General features: G+C 46.3%; 1 protein-coding gene across 3 annotated transcripts in view; it reads right to left on the bottom strand.

Moving 5' to 3' along the window:
- The window catches only part of LOC101953652 (deubiquitinase DESI2-like), an 86,657-nt gene that overhangs the window by 49,100 nt on the left and 18,530 nt on the right, over positions 1–19,027 (bottom strand). Inside the window, exon 1 of one of the 3 annotated variants that reach the window (XM_042849367.2) lies at positions 1,053–1,195. The exons of the other annotated variants lie outside the window; for them this stretch is intronic. Coding sequence (XP_042705301.2) covers positions 1,053–1,061 — 9 coding nt within the window. The 5' untranslated portion in view covers positions 1,062–1,195. Of the gene's footprint in view, positions 1–1,052; positions 1,196–19,027 lie in introns of those variants that run through there. 3 annotated transcript variants of the gene reach the window in all.

A 19,027-nucleotide genomic window follows, 5' to 3' on the forward strand; every position in this document is an offset into this window, starting at 1 on the left:
TTTTGTTTACGTTGACCGTCCGCAGGCACGGCCCCCCGCAGCTCCCAGTGGCCGCAGTTCGTCATTCCCGGCCAATGGGAGCTGCGAGAAGCGGCAGCCAGCACGTCTCTGTGGCCCGCGGCTTCCCACAGTTCCCATTGGCCGGGAACAGCAAACCGCGGTGACTGGGAACTGTGGGGGGGCCGTGCCTGCAGATGGTCAACATAAACAAAATGTCTCGCAGCCCGCCAGTGGATTATCCTGATGGGCCACACCCCGAAGGTTGCCGACCCCTGCTTTAGGGTATGTCTATACTGCAATGTAAGCCGAGGGTTCAAACTCAAACTGAAGCCTAACCCCCCTTCTGTCTACACGCAAACTGTGCTAACTCAGGGCTCGTCCTAGGTTGCCCTGGGGGTGGAGGGTCCAAACCTGAGTCAAATTGGGACCCGGGGTTCAAGCCCTATTGCTTTACAGTGTAGATGCAGCCCTGGTAGATTCATGCTCTGGGAGTCTGCCAAAAAAATCCCACAATCCCATGTGCTGAATTTCTTTGTCCTCTGGAGAGTCACGTTTGGTAGGCAGTCAAATTGTCCCACACTGCATCACAAATAAATGGCTAGAGCAGCCACATTTGGGAAGGGCGCTAGGAAATCTGAGTTATGGGTGCATGGACTCAGGCCCATATAATGCAGTGTAGACACTGGAGCCCCAAGTTAGGACCCAGGGTTCAGACCCAGGGTTCAACAATTCCTAACCTGGGGTTACAAATGAGTGTAGATGCTCAAGGCCTAGGATAACAAACCCAGGGACTGCTAACTCAAGTTTACTAACCCTGGGCTTACATTGCAATGTAGACAAACCCTTAGAGGCTGCAGTCCACACTGTGGACACACATTGTGACTATATTTCACATATTTGCTCCTCCAAGTGGTCCATATACTAAACCCTATTCCCATCCAATACCCCTCCATAGCTTGGATACCCCACTTTACCACATTCATCCTCCCATTATTGGTCAGCAACCCTACTCAGCCGTTCCCCAGATCCATCTGAACATGCAGGCCACAAACCTGTTGCATGATATAAATGAGACCCTTTGCTTGATATAGGTTGGAAGAGGAGTGCAGATTAGTGTAAACCCACTGAAGTCAAGATGAAGTCAATGAAGTGGAGGATCCATCTGGCCCTATATCACACTAAAGAGACAATACAAATGTAATTCAACAAGGTTGCCTTAACTTTCTTTCATGTGGCAAGTGGAGAATAAGTAAGGGCAAAGGGGAGCAGAGCTAAGGCTGAGATCTGGATGTTGGAGGTGAGTAGGGAGCATGTAGAGGTATGAGGGGCCTGGCCAGATCACCTTGCACTCCAGTGATCCTCAGCCTCTGGAGTCTTCCTGCTAAGTGTCACAAGCTTCTGAAATGGATTCCATCTGGGCAACTGTTTGTGGTTTGTTTTAGAGTCACGTTTAATTGGGAGCCAAATGCTGAGCCTTCCTCCTTTGCAGGCATAGATAATCTTATACAATTCCATATTGTATCGGCAGCACAGAGAGGGGTCAGGCTGAGAAGAATGGGGGAGTCGGTGGCATAAGGGCAAACTGAAAAAGGACCTATCAATATGTGGATACAAAGGTTTAACCTCTTCCCCCATAGGGGCCACACAAGGGTCCCCAGCTGCTATCACAGTTCATTGGCTGCACAGGTGTTCCATGAAAGGTACCAGGTTGGCAGGGAGTTTTTCTCCCCACACCAGCCCCTCTTAGATCCTCCATGCAAAGTTCACTTGCTTAGGCTTTGTGCAGGGATGGGAGGACATTTAACGCATGCTGTGGTATACACGTGGAGAAGTGTGTATATATACGCTTGCATGTTTGAGTGCATGTATGTAGTCACAAACACACCACAAGCATGGGAAAATCCATTAGTGACATGAAGGCGAAAACCAAAAGCCATTAGTAGAGGCAGCACCAGTTTGATTCATCAGGCCAGTCAAGGGAGTGCTAAAGTAATGTCTTGACATCCAGCTCTTAGGCTGTATTGATCCAGATGTGAAATGTGATAGCATGAAAGAGGAAGACAGAGGGGAAACCAGGGAATACCACTTCAGGAATTCACTGAGTGAAATCCTGGCCCCATTGACATTAATGGCAAAACTCCCATTGATTTCAGCAGAGCCTCGATTTCACCCAGTGTGTTTTTCCAACATAGGTTAATGGCTTCCAGAACCCTTACTTAGATCTGTGAAGAAGGAAACAGAGAGAGAAAAGCAAACAAAATATTTTACTTCCTTGATATAAATGGAATGCTTCCAAAGGAGAGGCAAGATTACCCTGATTATAAGCAGGCATGACACACGCTACCCCACAAACTTCTGCCAAAACACCTCAGCCCTGATGTGCATCATCCACTAATTGTCCAGTCCTGGGCTTGCACATAGTTCTGTCAATATGCCTCAATCCTACCATTATTTCTATTCCAGTCCTGACGCCCTAGGAGCAGAAACGTACCATCATGTGAAATGACATCAAATTACATAGCAGGTCTGATGTTAGCAAGTTCTCTCTAGCCATTGGATGAGATCCAAGGCTCATTTCATCTGTGACTTATGTCATTTTATATTCAGATTTCCAATGGTACAAAGCTTGTGAATTAACCAAGTATAAAACCTTGTTTTTCCTAATGGTTTGGAAAACAGGAACAGATTGCAAGACACTATTAATAGCTGCTGTCAAAAAAGGATATTTCGGGAGGGAATAGACAACTGAGATCTCCTTTTGGTATTTTTACCTGGGAAAAAATTACTTCTGTTTTCACAATGCAACAGCTACATGTGATTCTGCCTGGGTGGAGGATAGCTTCCAACATTAGGTCTTCAACATGGTTCCCAGTGAGTGGTGTACTCTACAGTGCCTTTGCTGCATGGCATAGACATGTCAGTCCTCAGTGGAGCATTCCAACTGGGGATTAGTTAGTCTCCTGAAATCCCATAAGAGAATTATACTTTTTTTAATCTGTTACAATGACTTTCATTGGATCAGAACATCAAACCACAACAAAGAAATAAATATGTGGATCCTTATTTACAAATTACATCCATAGCTGTGTTCTTGAGTGCAGCCTCCAAAACAAATGCAGTCATAACAGCTACCAGCAAACAGGTCTTTAGAACTCTGCCACACAGAATGCACCACACAAACAGGCACCACTACCGCTCTTAGAACTTCATATGCCACAGGAATTCACCAAAATGGTCTCTCGCACGAGAACAGAAACGCCTGTCCTACTACACCAGAAGCCATGGGGAGTTCCAGTGTTAAGTCAGGTGACAAGCCAGGAAAGCTCATTGTTCCACATCAAGACCCCATTTCCAGGATCTCCACTATTATATGATCTCTTTCTCTGTAAACAAAAGGTGAACACATGAAATCTGGTTGCCAGTGGCCCAGAAACATTATTTCTCTACTGCTGTCCTTGGGAACCACACTTTTAGAATGTCAGAAATTGAAGTCAACTGGGGCAGGATTGTTAATGGGCTGCAGAGCCTTTCACCTCAGGTTCAAGTGATGAATCAAAGTCAATGACATCTGATAGATAGTTGGTGGCATATGCAGTATAGCGGATGGCTTCAGTCCAGTCCAGTCTTCTAGTGGAGACAATTCCACCTCATAAAAATCACCACAGTTCATACTAATTTGGCTCTGGCTATTGGCCCAATTAGTCCTTGGCCTGTCTACTGAGAATCCCATGGACACTGAATTCCCTTTGCAGCCCTGGAAGGCGGACTTCTCAAGTTTGGGTTGAAGCATATTGGTAGGCTTTGTGGATAAATAGATAAGACTTCAGTCTGAAGGGCTCTCAATCCAGTACCTTTCTCTCAATTCACTTTAGAAATATAATAAAAGAGGCTGCTCATAACACATTTTAATGCAAAAAAATGGTTTAATTTAGCAGTAACAGGTTTAACATAAGTACAGGTTTTAATCCTACTGGGAGACAAGGTACAGAAAAGGAAGAGCTGCAAGAGGGTTATAAGCAAAGAATCAGATTCTCTGACTCATTTATGAGAAGGTTTTGTAGATATCAATGAGGGCAGAGAAATAATACAAAGGGACCTAAAAAGTTTAGAAACCTGGGCAGAAAATTTAAAATGGCCTTGTCTACACTTAACTTCCACAGTACAGGAAATAAGATGGAATTTTGCAACGTAACAAAAAGCAATGCAGTTTTGGGCTACATATGCAAAGGAATCACAACCTGAACCGGGAAATAATTTTTGAAATGATAGCACAAAAATGAGTTAACTGGATTTGAGAATTATATGAAAGGAGAAAAAAAATATATGCTTTTGCAGTTTGGGGGGGAAAAAAAGCATTTGCAATTTGTTTGGGAATAGCTCTAGTGCCTCAGCAGGTGGTAGCAGAAACTTGGCATTAGGCACAGCTATTATGGAGGCCCCAACAGCAGCAAGCATTTGGCTTTAGTGGGATATTCACCACTCTGTGCCACTCAGCTCTGAGGAGCTCTAAGGATCCCTTGGAATTTTTGAGGGTATTTGGAGCACTGAGTAATGCTCCTAAAATAGACTATAAAACCTCACAAATCAACTTTTTCAAAAATGTAACTTAAAGTGTCATCTTTTTTCAGCATCATAGAGTCAACCAACTAACTCAGCTCCTCTCCTTACACTCATTCCCCACGTGGAAAAACTTTTAAAAAATTAAGGACTTGAAGTAAGGCAAAATCCTGATTAACTCAATCAGTGCAAAGCTGCACGTGGGCATTTAGGAGTCAGTATCAGCACCAATGCATTTACACTCATTGATGAATCAGAGCTATTGACAGACAGAGACAAGGCCTTGGTCTACAAGAAAATTGGATGGGGCAATGGAGGTGGCAGTAGACAAGGAAGAGATTGGGGAAAACAGGATGTCCCTCCTTAGGGTTTAGAGCAGAGGATGAAGACTTTTCATGGTTACTAGTTGGGGGTGTCAAGAATGGAGCTAGTGATATACAAAGGACAGGGATAGTGGTGAAACAGTCATATTGGCTCTGTTTAAAACTTTACATTCCTGATGAAAGATGCTTTAATTCCTCAGCTTGCCTTTCTGTCCACGCTCTCAACCAGTCTCCAACCCAGATTCCCCAACCCTTATGTTTACATAGAGGGCTGGGGGGCGTGTTCTTTAAATAAACTGGGAAATTCCCAGACAAAATTCTTTGTTAACTTACAGTTAGGGCTGCACAAGAGCATTCCCCTCACAAAACCACAACCACTAAAAAGACATAATAAGGCAAGACAACATTAACAAATGAGGGTTGCCAACTTTCTAATCACACAAAACTGAACACCCTTCCCCACCGTGGCCCCACCCCTTCTCCAGGGCCCCGCTCCCTATTCATTCCATCTCTCCTCCCTCTGTTGCTCGCTCTCCCCAACCCTCACTCACTTTCACCGGGCTGGGGCAGGGGGTTCGGGTGCAGGAGTGGGTGAGGGCTCTGGCTGAGGGTGTGGGCTCTGGGGTGGGGCCAGAAATGAGGGGTTCGGGGTGCAGGAAGGGGCTCAGGGCTGGGGCAGAGGATTGGGGTGTGGGCTCTGGGAGGATGCTTGGGTGCAGGAGAGGGCTCAGGGATGCGGCAGGGGAGTGGGGTGCGGGCTCTGGGAGGGAGTTATGGTGCGGGAGGGGGTTCTGACCTGGGGTAGGGGGTTGAGATGCGGGAGGGGGCTCGGGGTGCAGGCTCCAGCCGGGCAGCACTTACCTCAGGCAGCTCCTGGTTGGCGGCACAGTGGGGCTAAGGTGGGCTCCCTGCCTGCCCTGGCTCCGTGTGGCTCCCAGAAGCTGCGACATGTCCAGCTCCTAGGCGGAGGGGCCGAGGGGCTCTGCGCACTGCCTGCACCTGCAAGTACCTTCCCTGCAGCTCCCATTGACCATGGTTCATGGCCAATGGGAGCTGCAGAGCCGGCGCTCAGGGCAGGGGCAGCACACAGAGCCTCCATGGCCACCCTGCACCTAGGAGCCGGCCACGCTGGCCGCTTCCAAGAGCAGTGCGGAACCAGGCCAGGCAGGGAGCCTGCCTTAGAACCTGCTGCGCCGACAACTGGACTTTTACTGGCCTGGTCAGCAGTGCTGACCGGAGCCGCCAGTGCCCCTTTTCGACTGAGCAGTCTGGTAAAAAACTGGATGTCTAGCAACTGTATTAACAACCCCCATGATGCCAGTTCATCGCCATGGTACTCAACCACTCCAAACTAAGGGAGGCCCATGACCATGAGGTCTGCATGATTATAAAGGCCAGCTCTGACTACTTTGTTTTCCATCTGTTAGCTGGTTTCTGATCTATACCAGCTCTTTTACACTCACTCGATAGTGACTCAGATTCCTTAATTGCCCCTTATGAGGGACTTTGTCTCAGGGTTTTGACATTCCACATTTTACTATTCCTATATACTTGAGAACTCACAGTTGGATGATCCTATGTCAAAATCCAAGATATCGTTTATAAAGGGCTTATTACCATGGCATATAAACATTGTACATGGATTAAAAAACAGCAAGGCTGCCTGGAGGCAGCCAGAGATCTACTTATGTTTTGAATGTTGTGATGTGAATGTTTTATTGGGCTGATAAAGGGTCACAAAGAAACATTAAACAAATCACCCAAAGGAGGCATTTGTGTGTTTTAATATCAAAATAACTGATTCAGTTGATTCAGAAATTTTCAGAATACATTCTAAATGTGAATGAGACTTGACCCTAAAAATGTGAACGCATGAGTTTTTGGTTTGTTTTAACTTACAAGGGGGTAGGGTCAAAAATCAGCCTCATAATGAGATAGTGTTTGCACTCTTATCTGTGACGAGCTGACCACTCACACTAATAATTTTGTTCTACCAGTTTAGGAGGTGCACTTTAGCATAACGCCTCTCCTGTGGATCACCTCAGGTGTGCAAGTGGAGCAGTTCTCCAGTCTTTGCCTCAGCCCACATGTGCCATTAGCCTCTCCTTCAGAATGTAGTTAAGCTAGCTACACTCTGTGACTGCATGGAACACTCTGGCTGAATGGGTCCCTCCTGCTTGTTGCTGAATCACACAGAGGATAAGGGCATGCTATTACTCACAGCTAAAGGAACTACTCTTTTAGCTCAGAAGTTTTGGGTTCTGAAGGTCTTTGTTTCTATGCTTACTGGTGAACCATCTTGGGTCATTACATATGCAACACCTACGATTGTGGTAACTGCAGGATATTATTTGGGCATTATGAGAAGTGATAAGCCAGCCTTTCAGCCCTACCTTCTTCGTCAGTCAGAACCAGGGCATCGTGGCCAGGCCTACTGGTTAGCACAGAGCAGGGGGCCAGGTCCCCACACCAGCTGTGGTTCAGAACCAGGAGGTCAGGAACCAAGAGTCTGATACCTTGAATCAGGATGAGTCAGTAAACCAGGGATCAGACAGAGATGGGTAAGCATTACAAAGCAGGGTGGAAACCACTTGTACAGACAACTTCCTGTGCCGCCTTCCTGTTTTAATAGGGGGAGCAGGCCAATCAGGAGCTCAGGTGTTCAGCCAAGTGAGGCCCTGGGGTGGAGTCTGCTAGCTAAGATGGGCTTGAAAGAGCCCAGGCTCCAGGTAATGCCAATAAGCTACTGGGTGGAGGCCTGGAGTGTGATGACTTTCCAGGAACACCTGGAGACACAGGTTTGAGACCTGAGGTTCGTGACAATGTTGCTTTGGCCATAACGCCACCCTAAAAAGGCAGCTGATGATTCCCTCTATAAGTCTTTTTCATCTGTGAGTATAGGGCTGTAAGATGCTTCCTGAGCTGTAGGACAAAGTACCGACAAGAAGCAACAAATCACTCTAGCTCCTGCTCCCTGCTCCCCACAGCTAGCACAGGAGTTTATAACACTCCCTCCCATTCCGTTAAGGTTATTTGCTTATTCCGCACATGTGTAGGGAAAATTAGAGGGAACACTGGTCGGGAATGGTCTAGTTATCACATAGCCCTGCCTTGAGTGCAGGGGACTGGACTAGATGGCCTACTGAGGTCCCTTCCAGTCTTACAGTTCCATGATTCTACCAGAAGTACTGCTTAACACGGCCATCATATGCCCCTTCAATCACAGAGACTGTTCAAGGTGCAATGTCCCAAGGCTCAGGGACACTGGGACTCAGGCTTAATGCCTCCTGTTGTACACCACTGTTATCAATCTCTGTCACTCCAAAAGGGAGTGTTTACCACTGTGCAGAGCAGCAGTATTTTTAAAAACATGGGATACCTGGATTCTTTAAAAATGGGATAGAAAATAACACAATACCCTCAGCCCTGACTTTGCCTGGTCCTGGCCCCATTTGCTGTGAAATTGAGCTATGCTCTGCACAGAGTGTAAATCCCCTGCATGAAACCTGCCCTCCTTCCTGAAGAGCAGAACTGTACTTATTCTGCTGCCAAGGGAGAATCCATAACCGCAGAGGCCAGGGCAGAATTACCTCCTATTGAATAAAATGCTATTTTTGCCTTCATTTGGAGCCCTGTGTCCAGGCCTCATGGTCACTTCATCTTAAGAAAGATACAGCAAAGACTGAAAAGGTCCAGAGAAGGGCAACGACAATGAGTAGCAATAGGATGAGATTTACGTGGGAAGAGAGATTGCAAACCCCCAAGACTGAAGAAGAGGAGAGTTAGAGGGGACTTGATAAAGGTATTGAAGGGCGGAGTGAAAACTACCTTGAACCCTCCTTTTTATACTCCCCTAAAAGGGGTCAAAAAAGAGTCACCTAAAGAAATTTAAGGTCAGTAAACTTAGACCAAGTGAAAGGAAATACTCCTGCTTTGTGCAGAAATGGAGTCAACCTCTGGAACTGTAAGCCACAGAAGTGGGCTTGGGTTTTAAAAGAATTGGCATATTTCATGGCTGCCACCACTACCATTTGTGGTTATGTATTATAATGAGGATAATCAAATACCATGCTTCAGGGTGTAGGCTGATCAGCAATGGGGCTCAGGACTGAATTCTACCTGTCACTCACCATGTATTTACATAGGTACATGATAGGGCCTTCTGGCCTTCCTCTGGAGCTTCAAGTATTAGCATCAGTCAAAAATAGGATGCTGAACTAAATGGCACCAATGGTCTGATCCAATGACAAAACAGGCCCACCTGAGACATTAGCTATTCAAAGGGTAGCTCTCTCCTTCAAAGCTACAGACACTGAACAGGTCCAGGTGAGGGTAGCCAGGAACTCTACACGGTCATGGTGGTGGGTGGAGGTGAAAACTTCCTTCTCAACCTCATTTGTTGCAATTATGAGCAGTTTCTCATTCCCCAGACCAGGATGAGCAGTGCCGACAGATGATGGGTCCTGCCTACCATTATTAGATGCCACTACATTACCTTTGCAGTTTGAGGAAGACAGGAGAATAATTTGACTAGCCAAAGAGGGAATTTATAGCTGGTACAGGCTGATTATCCATCAGGTAATTGCCACAGAGCACCCCCAGCTTTCCACAGCACAGAGATACTGGACTCGAGGGACTGAATTATTCACAGTTACTGTCAGCTGAGCTGTCATCTGATCAGTGTTTTACAATTAATGTAACATCTTATCAGTAGGGCCTATCTCAGGGGCGGGCAAACTTTTTGGCCTGAGGGCGGCACTGGGTTTCCAAAATTGTATAGAGGGCTGGTTAGCGGAGGCTGTGCCCCCATCCGACCCCTCCTGTTTCTCGCCCCCTGATGGCCCCCCGGGACTCCTGCCCCATCCGGCCCCCCCGTTCCCTGTCCCTGACAGCCCCCGGAATGCCAGCCCCTTACTGCCCCCCACTACTCCATCCAACCCCTCCTCTCATTCCTGACTGCCCACCCCGGGACCCCTGCCCCATCCAACCACCCCTTCCTCCTGACTGCCCCCTGGGGACCTCTGCCCCCATTCAACCCCCCTGTTCCCCACCCTCTGACTGCCCCGACCCCTATCCACACCCCCTCCCCCGACCACCACTCCGAACTCCCCTGCCCTCTATCCAACCGCCCCCCCCCCCCGCTCCCTGCCCCCTTACCGCACTGCCTGGAGCACCAGGACAGGCAGTCGTGCTGCCCGGCTGAAGCCAGCCACGCCACCACACAGCACAGGGTCAGGCCCCGGCTCTGCAGCTGTGCTGCCCCAGGAACTCGCAGCCTCGCTGCCCAGAGCATTGCGCCAGCAGTGGAGTGAGCTGAGGCTGCGAAGGAGGGGGAACAGCAGAGGAGGGGCTGGGGATTAGCCTCCTGGGGCAGGAACTCAGAGGCCCGGCAGGAGGATCCCGTGGGCCGGATGTGGCCTGCGGGCCGTAGTTTGTCCACCTCTGGCCTATCTGTTTTTAAGGCAAGTTGAAATCTCCCTCTAAGAGAAGATTTTTTCGTCTTCCTCCTCAGCTATTTCTTATGACAGCAGCCTGTGCCTCTGCAATCCCATTGACATCTAGATTTAGTTTCATAACTTGGAGTAATGGAAAACCTGCTCAGCCTCCTGCCTCATGATTCTTTCAGTCACACTCTGACCTCTGTTTACGCTGTACTAAGGGAAGTGTAATCAAATATCACACTTCAGAGCATCAGCCGCTCACCTGCCAGGATCAGAAGGGAATGTCCCCCAAACCATCCACAAAAACAGTTATGTAATTAGCCAGGTGTTTGTGGGGGAGGGCAGCACTTTCATGCATCAGGCCGTAACCAGTGCTAAAGGATGGGACTTGGTAGACAAATGGTGTGATCTGCTACAGCAAAGTCTGTCTTTCTATGAAGTGAGTGGGTAAGTGCAGATCCACTGTGGGCAAGTCCCTGTCAGCATTATTTTGCAGAGACACTGTCTGAAGAGCCTCACTCTGGAAAACTGCTGCACTGGGCCTGTGAGAGGATTAGGAGAGAATTTCTGGAAGTGAGGCGAGTCACACAAAAAAAGACCAGCTAAACTGAGGGAATTCAGCAACGAGTGACTCAGAGCTACAAATACCTAAAAAAGAAAAACAGATAAAAAGATAAAGAGAATGCTAAGGACAGGAGGTGCAGGTTCATCCTCATCTGGGTTGTTGCCTCTCTCTAGAGGAGGAGCAGAGCTCTCTGATTCAGTCCCTCAGGAGAAAGACACTAAAGAAAGGCTACTCCAGGGTAGATACTGAGAAATCATAAAGAGGAGGAGAATTCCCAGCCTGGACAGAAAAGAGAAATGTTGAGGTAAATGGTTCTTTATAAATTCTGAGGGAGAGTCAGTGGTTCCTTTCATTCAGAATAGGGGATTAAATAACACTTTACACCTCTATTTGGCAGTCCATCTGTGGGTTTCAAAGCACTTTGCAAGCATTAAATTGTTAAGCCTTGCAACATTCACGTGAGGCAAGAAAACATTATAATCTCCATTTTAAAAACAGGAAAATGCTGGCACAGAGAGACTGCAACTTGATCAAGGTCTCCCAGTGAGTAAGGAGCAGATTTGGGGACAGAATGCAGACATCCTGACTCAAAGGCCTGTGTTTACCTACACATTCATACTGTCTGTCAAAAGGGAACTGAATGCCTCAGCAAGGGAAAGTGTTTACATAGACACATAATGAGGTTCTATAAAGTCTAAAAGAATGAAGTCAATCTACTGTAGTTACCCTTTCAAAAAGGGACACCATACTGGCCTCTTTTGCCAAGAATAACATGATCCCATCCAAAGGGGACTTGCCTCCCTCAGATGGCAAGAGTAAAAGAGTGTAGGAGTAAAAAGCAAAAAACTCAATTTCATCAGCTGTGTTGAGATTGTTAATTTCATCAGTGGAATACTAGCCTTAAAAGAACTAGTCAAGAAGAAAAGATTCAAGTCTCTCACCAACAAGACTGCATTAGCCTCAGCATTCGTCTTGCATGCCTTACTAGATTCACTGAGATTTTCATCAGGGACAGTAGTCTCTCATAAGGTCTCAAAAAGGCAGTACCGGTCAACACCATGGAAAGAAGATAACCAGATAAAGCAACTCCCTAAGAACTCAGCAGAAGTCAGGAGTGACTACTTGGAGAAAGTTTAGATAGCAACCAAAAGGTATAGATAGCAACTATAGTCATCACAAAAGGATAAGAAATCCCTTCCTTCATCATGTGAGTCAAAGAAAGGAATAAGAATTGCACAGGCAATTGAATAAACAGTGTGTCTTTAGGGAAGTCACTTAATCTCTGTGCCTCAGTTCCCCATCTGTAAAATGGGGATAGCACTTCCCTACCTCACAGTGTTGCAAGCAGGGCCGGCTCCAGGCACCAGCTTGCCAAGCAGGTGCTTGGCGCAGCCACTCCGGAGAGGGGCGGCACGTCCAGCTATTCGGCGGCAATTTGGCGGACAGTCCCTCACTCCCGCTCGGAGCAAAGGACCTCCCACCGAATTGCCGCCGCAGATCGCAATCGAGGCTTTTTTTTTTTTTTTGCGCCGCTTGGGGCGGCAAAAACCCTGGAGCCGGCCCTGGTTGCAAGGATATATACATTAGAGATTGCCAGGTGTTCAGATACTTCAGTAATGGGGCCAGATAAGTACCTCAGATAGACAGAGATCAAGAAAATGGGAGCAGTTCCAGTGTGTGGCTACTCCAAGGAGATTTCTGCACCCTATGAAAGTCCAAAGGTTATCCACAGGCGTTTGCCATTTTAAAATGAAATGTATTCAACAAATGGTAGCTGAGAGTGAAAGGACTAGATGGAGCAAAGTGGAAATGGTTCCAAATCCTCACTTCAGACTTACAATCTCTTAAAAGAAGATGGAAAAATGGAATCTATTAGAACAATTGTTTTCAATCTTTTTTCATTTGCGGACCCCTAAAAAATTTCAAATGGAGGTCAGACCCTTTTGGGAATCTTAGACAGAATCTGTGGTCCCCCAGGGGCCCGTGGACCACAGGCTGAAAACCACTGTATTAAAAATCAACCATCAGACACAGGCGGGAGATGCACTCAGTAATCTCTGAGTGCTTGACCAGCTATGATTACATTCTGCTTTGATCTTTTAGACATAGGCCTTGGCTACACTTACCGGCAAGTTCGACGGCTGGAAATCGAACTTCTGGGTTCGACTTATCGCGTCTAGTCTGGACGCGATAAGTCGAACCCGGAAGTGCTCGCCGTCGACTGCGGTACTCCAGCTCGCCGAGAGGAGTACCGCGGAGTCGACGGGGGAGCCTGCCTGCCGAGTGTGGACCAAGGTAAGTTTGAACTAATTCGAAATAAGGTACTTCGAACTTCAGCTACGTTATTCACGTAGCTGAAGTTGCGTACCTTAGTTCGAATTAGGGGGGGTAGTGTAGACCAAGCCATAGAAACAATGGGATCAGTCCCAAAACAAGAGACATTTGGTGGTGTATACTCCAGGTTTCTTGTAGTACCAAAAGAGAAAGGAGGACTAATGGCAGTGCTCTCTCTGCCCGAAGTCCCTGGGAGAAGGATGTCCAACAAACCAAACTGCTTTTTAGGACTTTGGAAATCTCTCCCAGTATTATCAGTCTCAGCAATCTTTGAAAAAGCTAAAGCAAGCTTATTTACCTAGATAAGGCCATCAGAGATTCCTGACAGGTTTCAGAGTAGCAGCCGTGTTAGTCTGTATCCGCAAAAAGAACAGGAGTACTTGTGGCACCTTAGAGACTAACACATTTATTTGGGCATAAGCTTTCGTGGGCTACAGCCCACTTCATCGGATGCATAGAATGGAACATATAGTGAGGATATATATATACACACATAAGAGAACATGAAAAGGTGGGAGTTGTCCTACCAACTCTAAGAGGCTAATTAATTAAGAGAAAAAAAACTCCTGAGAGTCACATACCAGAACTATCACTTCCATCACTCATCATTTGTATTCGAGATTCCATGGCACCATACCTATGCACAGAGATCCTAACAGCAGAGATAGAGCCAGGTCCCCAAGGCCTACACACTTATTTGTTATTGAATGACATTTTGATAAAAGCCAGATCCCTACAGTCAGCACAGGACGCAACAAAAAAGGGCCCAGTTCTCCTCTCACATTGGTTTTACACCAGTATTACTCAGACTAAAATCAGGCCCAAATGCTTAAATTTCAGAGACATCTCATCCTCTTTAGTTTTCTAGGTCCACTTTCTCTTGGCATGAGCATGTGCACCTGTGCAGATGGTATTGACGGCAACAGCCTTGGGGAGAGCGGAGAGTGGAAATGTACTCAGAAAGAATTCTGAAGGTCTGTCTTCTATCCTGGACTCATGCCTGAGAAAGATATTCTCCATGCTGGCTTGGGTGGCTCACATTTAAAATGCCTCATCAGTGACTCTGAAGGGGTTGGATGGGTGCCATTGTATGGAGTGCACTATTGCAAAATCAGTATCCATCTCTAAGCTTCCAAAGAGGGAATCACTTTTCAGAATGGAAGGGGAAACCCAGCTCCAGTGTAAATTGTGATTCTTACTAGGAAGCGGCTAAAAGCTGTGTTGATTTGCAGTGTCTGATCAGTTTAGCTTAGAAAGATATATGGGCATATAGATTTCCTCAAATACTAGTTTCTCCTTCACCCCCATTTTCTGTCTTGTGTAAAGCTCCTCCCAATACAGTCCCCATTGCTGCCAGCCTTGGATCTTCTTCCATTGTACTATATTTCCTATGAGGTTAAGTGAATACGTTTTGTCATGACCACACATTCTCTCCTTCCCATATCACCCAATTACTGCATGACAGGATTAGAGCTAGACTCCTAAAATTCCAAACTGGATGACATTGGTTGGAAGGTGGCAATGATAAAATATTTCTGTGACATGGGAATGTAGATCCACCATGAGTGTTTTCACAATTCTACACACACAAGCCACCTGATTTGGCTGTTGGCAGTCTCAAAATGAAACTGCAAATTAAGCAAGGACACGAGTCACGGAATGTGGTTTTACTGGGTACAGTAACATTTGGTTAACTGGGAACAGGTTGTTGTTTTTTAAAATAAATGCTCTTCTGCAGCATTTGTGACCCTAACATTTCAGCACTGGGCTAGTGCATGAGAATCTGAAGGTGAAATTGATTAGGGACTGAAAAAACAAAAATGCAAGTGAAATGGACCAATCTATTTTCGTAGTGCAAACCAAGAGAAATGCAAACAGATTACACATAGTGAAAAATAAATTAGATGGTTCCAGTTTTATTAGTCCCAAATATTGTTGGCTCCATAGGAAAGAAAATGTGCCTATTTTTTAAGATGTGATTTTTAGCCTGAGAAGGTCTCATTAAGTGAATGTTCCTAATAACAGGGAACTGTGATTTTCACATAGCAAAAGCCTCAGAAAAGATAAACTAATACAAATTACAAGGACTCGTGTACAGATTTGTCAGTTGAATTCTCTGTCTTATGGGCCAAATTCTGGCTTTTCCATTGGGTAGAGTCAGTGCTGCTGGCGGGGATGCAAAGTGTTCTGGTAAACTGAGGCAATCTGCCTGTGCAGACTGGAAGCTGACACAAAGAATGCCTCACAGGGGAGTGGCCGCATGCGGGGGAGAACTGAGCAGCAACTCTTCAAAAGGTGTGGCATGTGCTCCCCCAGCACAAAAGTAACAAGAAAGCAATCAGGTTCCCCTCCGCACTGCCCCTGCCAAGTACCTTTGGCAGCAATGCTGTCTCCAGCACCGGACCATTCCATTATAACTAGAGATGGGCCCGAGCCAGAAATTTCAGATCCAGATATGGATCTAAAAACTTCCCAGAGTTCAGATTCAGGTTCTGGTTGAGCCCACTATAGAGACAGGGATTCAGCAGAGGTGGGCAATTTAGTAAACTCTAAAATAGAGAATAACCACAATGTTTGCACTGAGATCCAAACTTTGGGTGTTTTTTGATGCAGTGGTTTGGTTTTGGTTCAGGTTCAGGGAGGGATAGCTCAGTGGTTTGAGCATTGGCCTGCTAAACCAGGGCTGTGAGTTCAATCCTTGAGGGGGCCACTTAGGGATCTGGGGCAAAATCAGTACTTGGTCCTGCTAGTGAAGGCAGGGGGCTGGACTCGATGACCTGTCAAGGTCCCTTCCAGTTCTATGAGATAGGACATCTCCATTAATTATTATTATAGGCTCATCTCTAATTAGAAAGATTCTGGAGGAGTGGAGGAAAGGTAAAGAGGATACACCACCATGGTGCATGGAAACACATATAAAACAGACCAAAATCCTATGTCTTTATCCCTGGGGCAAGCCATCCTAGGTATGAATTTGTTCCCCTGGTCTGTCTCTGTAGGATCATTTCATAACATTTTTAAGCACTCTAAAATGGGAGGATATGCCATACTCCTAGATGATACAGAAGGACAGAACTACTCACCTTTATAATACAAACAGTCTTGTAATCTGAAGTCTGCACTTGTCACAGCAGAAACTCCAATTAAACAAACTCATCCTCTGACCCATTTATAAAAGTTTGCCAGAACACCTCAAAAGGCGGTTCTCTGGTAAGAGCCAGATTTTAAATGAGGGTAAAAAGATTCTCCTTGTTAACTACTTGGGTGATCCATCAAGTACTGTACATAAAATGATCACACTGCAAATAAGGCTGTGCACAGAATTTAGGTTTCACTCTATTGTTCCCATGGTGTTATTAGGATCCCAAGATGTACACAGTCTCCAGTTAGCTGTATGCTACACCGTATGTATCATCATGTATAAAAAAACCATGATAGATGATCTCTGACAGGACATTTATCTTTGTGAGTAAGGAGATGACAGATATCCAGTGACTGGCCTAGTCATAAATGAGCACTCTTATATTTCCTCTCCAGTCAAGATGAATGTCATAATCAGAGATCTGCCTTCATTTGTGTGTAATGACAGACAGAGACATATACACAAGCTATGTTTTTCCTCCCACCATTTCAAATACAAAATTGTCTTTAATGGCTGTTGGAGAAAAATACAAGTGCTTAGAATGTGTGTGAATCAATGGCTCTGAATACTACTAATCTTTATTAGATTGTGTCACCCCACTGATGAAACTCATACTGGGGCCTTAATCTAAAATAAATGAAACCTGGGGGCCAGAAACTCCTGAATTTTAATCCAGGCTGGCTCCAACTCAGTCTATGCCTTTAGCAAATCAAGTAACATTCTCTGCCTCAATTTCCCCACCTGTAAAATAGGAAGGAAAATACTTTCCTCCCTCATGGGATGGGCATTCGTAAAATGCTTTAAAGATTAAAAGTGCTACCTGAGTACCAGCTATTATTACGTATAAAATATACACCTGCATAAATCCATGTAATTCTCATAAGAGTCAGGTGCTACAGCTGCCTGCCATGCAGGGCAGTGGCTCTTCTCCTCCCCCTTTCTTCAGAGATTCTGCAATTGCAAAGCATGCTAGTTTTCCAGTGCATACCACCAGTTCTTACCAGACTGGAGAATAGAAGTGTTCTTAATTAAACCCCATTCTGAGGGCCAGTCCTACTCCAGCTGAATTTAATGAGAGCAGAATCAGGCCCTTAAAACTCTACTCCAACTCTGTGACATGGGAGCAAGCTCTCTAATTAGCAATTGCCACTCATTTTTTGGCTAGAGCTCACCACCCCACCCGCAGTTTTGCCTAGGGGTAGAAAGAGTGATATATCGCCACTTGCTAAAGTGCAGCGTGGGATTCTCATTTCCTCTTAGCATTGCTGCTTTGATCTCTTTCACCGGAGCTTCCTTTTATCAATATCAAATAAGCTTTTCTGGGAGGTAACCCACACACCTGCTCCTGGCCCTTGTTTTCATTGGCCTTTGGCCACATATGGCAGATGAAGCATTTAGCTGTAGCCTCTATTTCTTTCATTAGCAGAGAGATTCACTGCTGGGGACTGCTGGCTTTGTGATAGCTGAAGTTTGATTTCAGGGGGAGCTTTTTACTTCATTATACCCAGATGAGATGGGGTAGAGGAAGTGGGAGGAAACAGTTTCAACTCACTGTATATTTCATTTCATTAGCAAAGCCCAAGTAACTATAGATGGCTACCTGCAAATTTTATATATATTTATGTGTTACACACACACTTTCAAATGGTGATCAATTTCGAAGCCATGTGGTCAGGACATATCCTGACTATGGAGATAAATCACTGAAGAATACAACATAGAGCTCTAGCTAGCCCTTTCCACCACAGGGTTTGAGCATCTCACAGTCTTTAATATATTCATCTTCACGACATCCCTGTAAGATAGGAAAATGCTACTATCCCCATTGTACAGATGGGGAACTGACACCCAGAGAGACTAAAATCCACAAATGGGACTTAGACTTAGCATTGCAACACCTAACTTTCATATTAGGTCTAGGCTGTTATTGGGAGATATGAATGTAACATGTGTAGACATACCTGTAGGCACCTACCACCTGGTGGAACCTGCAGCCATGAGTTAGGTATCCAGGCTCCGTATACAACGCATCAGGAGAGTTAGGTGCCTAAGAATGGGATTTTTAAAAGCCAGCACACTGAGCCAGGAGCCACCTAAGCCAGCCAATAGGAAATACTGAGGAGAGGAGTAAGGCCTATGCCCCACTCCTCAAAGGGACTTAGGCACTTCAAGGGAGGTATCTCCCTCGGCCAAGGGCACAGTGAAGAGGGGAATCCAGGCCCACCATTGTCCAGCTCTGAGCAGAAACCCAGCAGCCACTCCCTGCCCTCCTGGTTGTGCCCAAGACAGCAGTGTGAGACAGCCCCACATCCAGGGAGCTGCAACCCCCGACAGGAGGTATTGGGCTGGGGTGTCCGCATCCCCATCCAACAGAGGCAGACCAGGGGAACAAATGATCCTACAGAGACAGACCAGGGGAACAAATTCATCCCTGCCAGAGTCCTGGCCCTGAAGGCTGTGAAAGGAGTCCCCAATGCTTCCCTGAGCCCTCTGCCCCAGGCAGGGCAGTAGCAGGGAGGGGAGCTGCAACCCGGATGCTGGGACTTTCCACAGGGACAGAAGCACATGGGTCTATGGGTCTGCACGATACTTCCACTTACACTCTCTGGGCTGTGCCCTGGCAACAGAGGCCCAGACTTGGCACATCCCAACACCTCTTCCCTAG

Source organism: Chrysemys picta, chromosome 4 (assembly GCF_011386835.1).
Source record: "Chrysemys picta bellii isolate R12L10 chromosome 4, ASM1138683v2, whole genome shotgun sequence".
NCBI lineage: Eukaryota > Metazoa > Chordata > Testudines > Emydidae > Chrysemys > Chrysemys picta.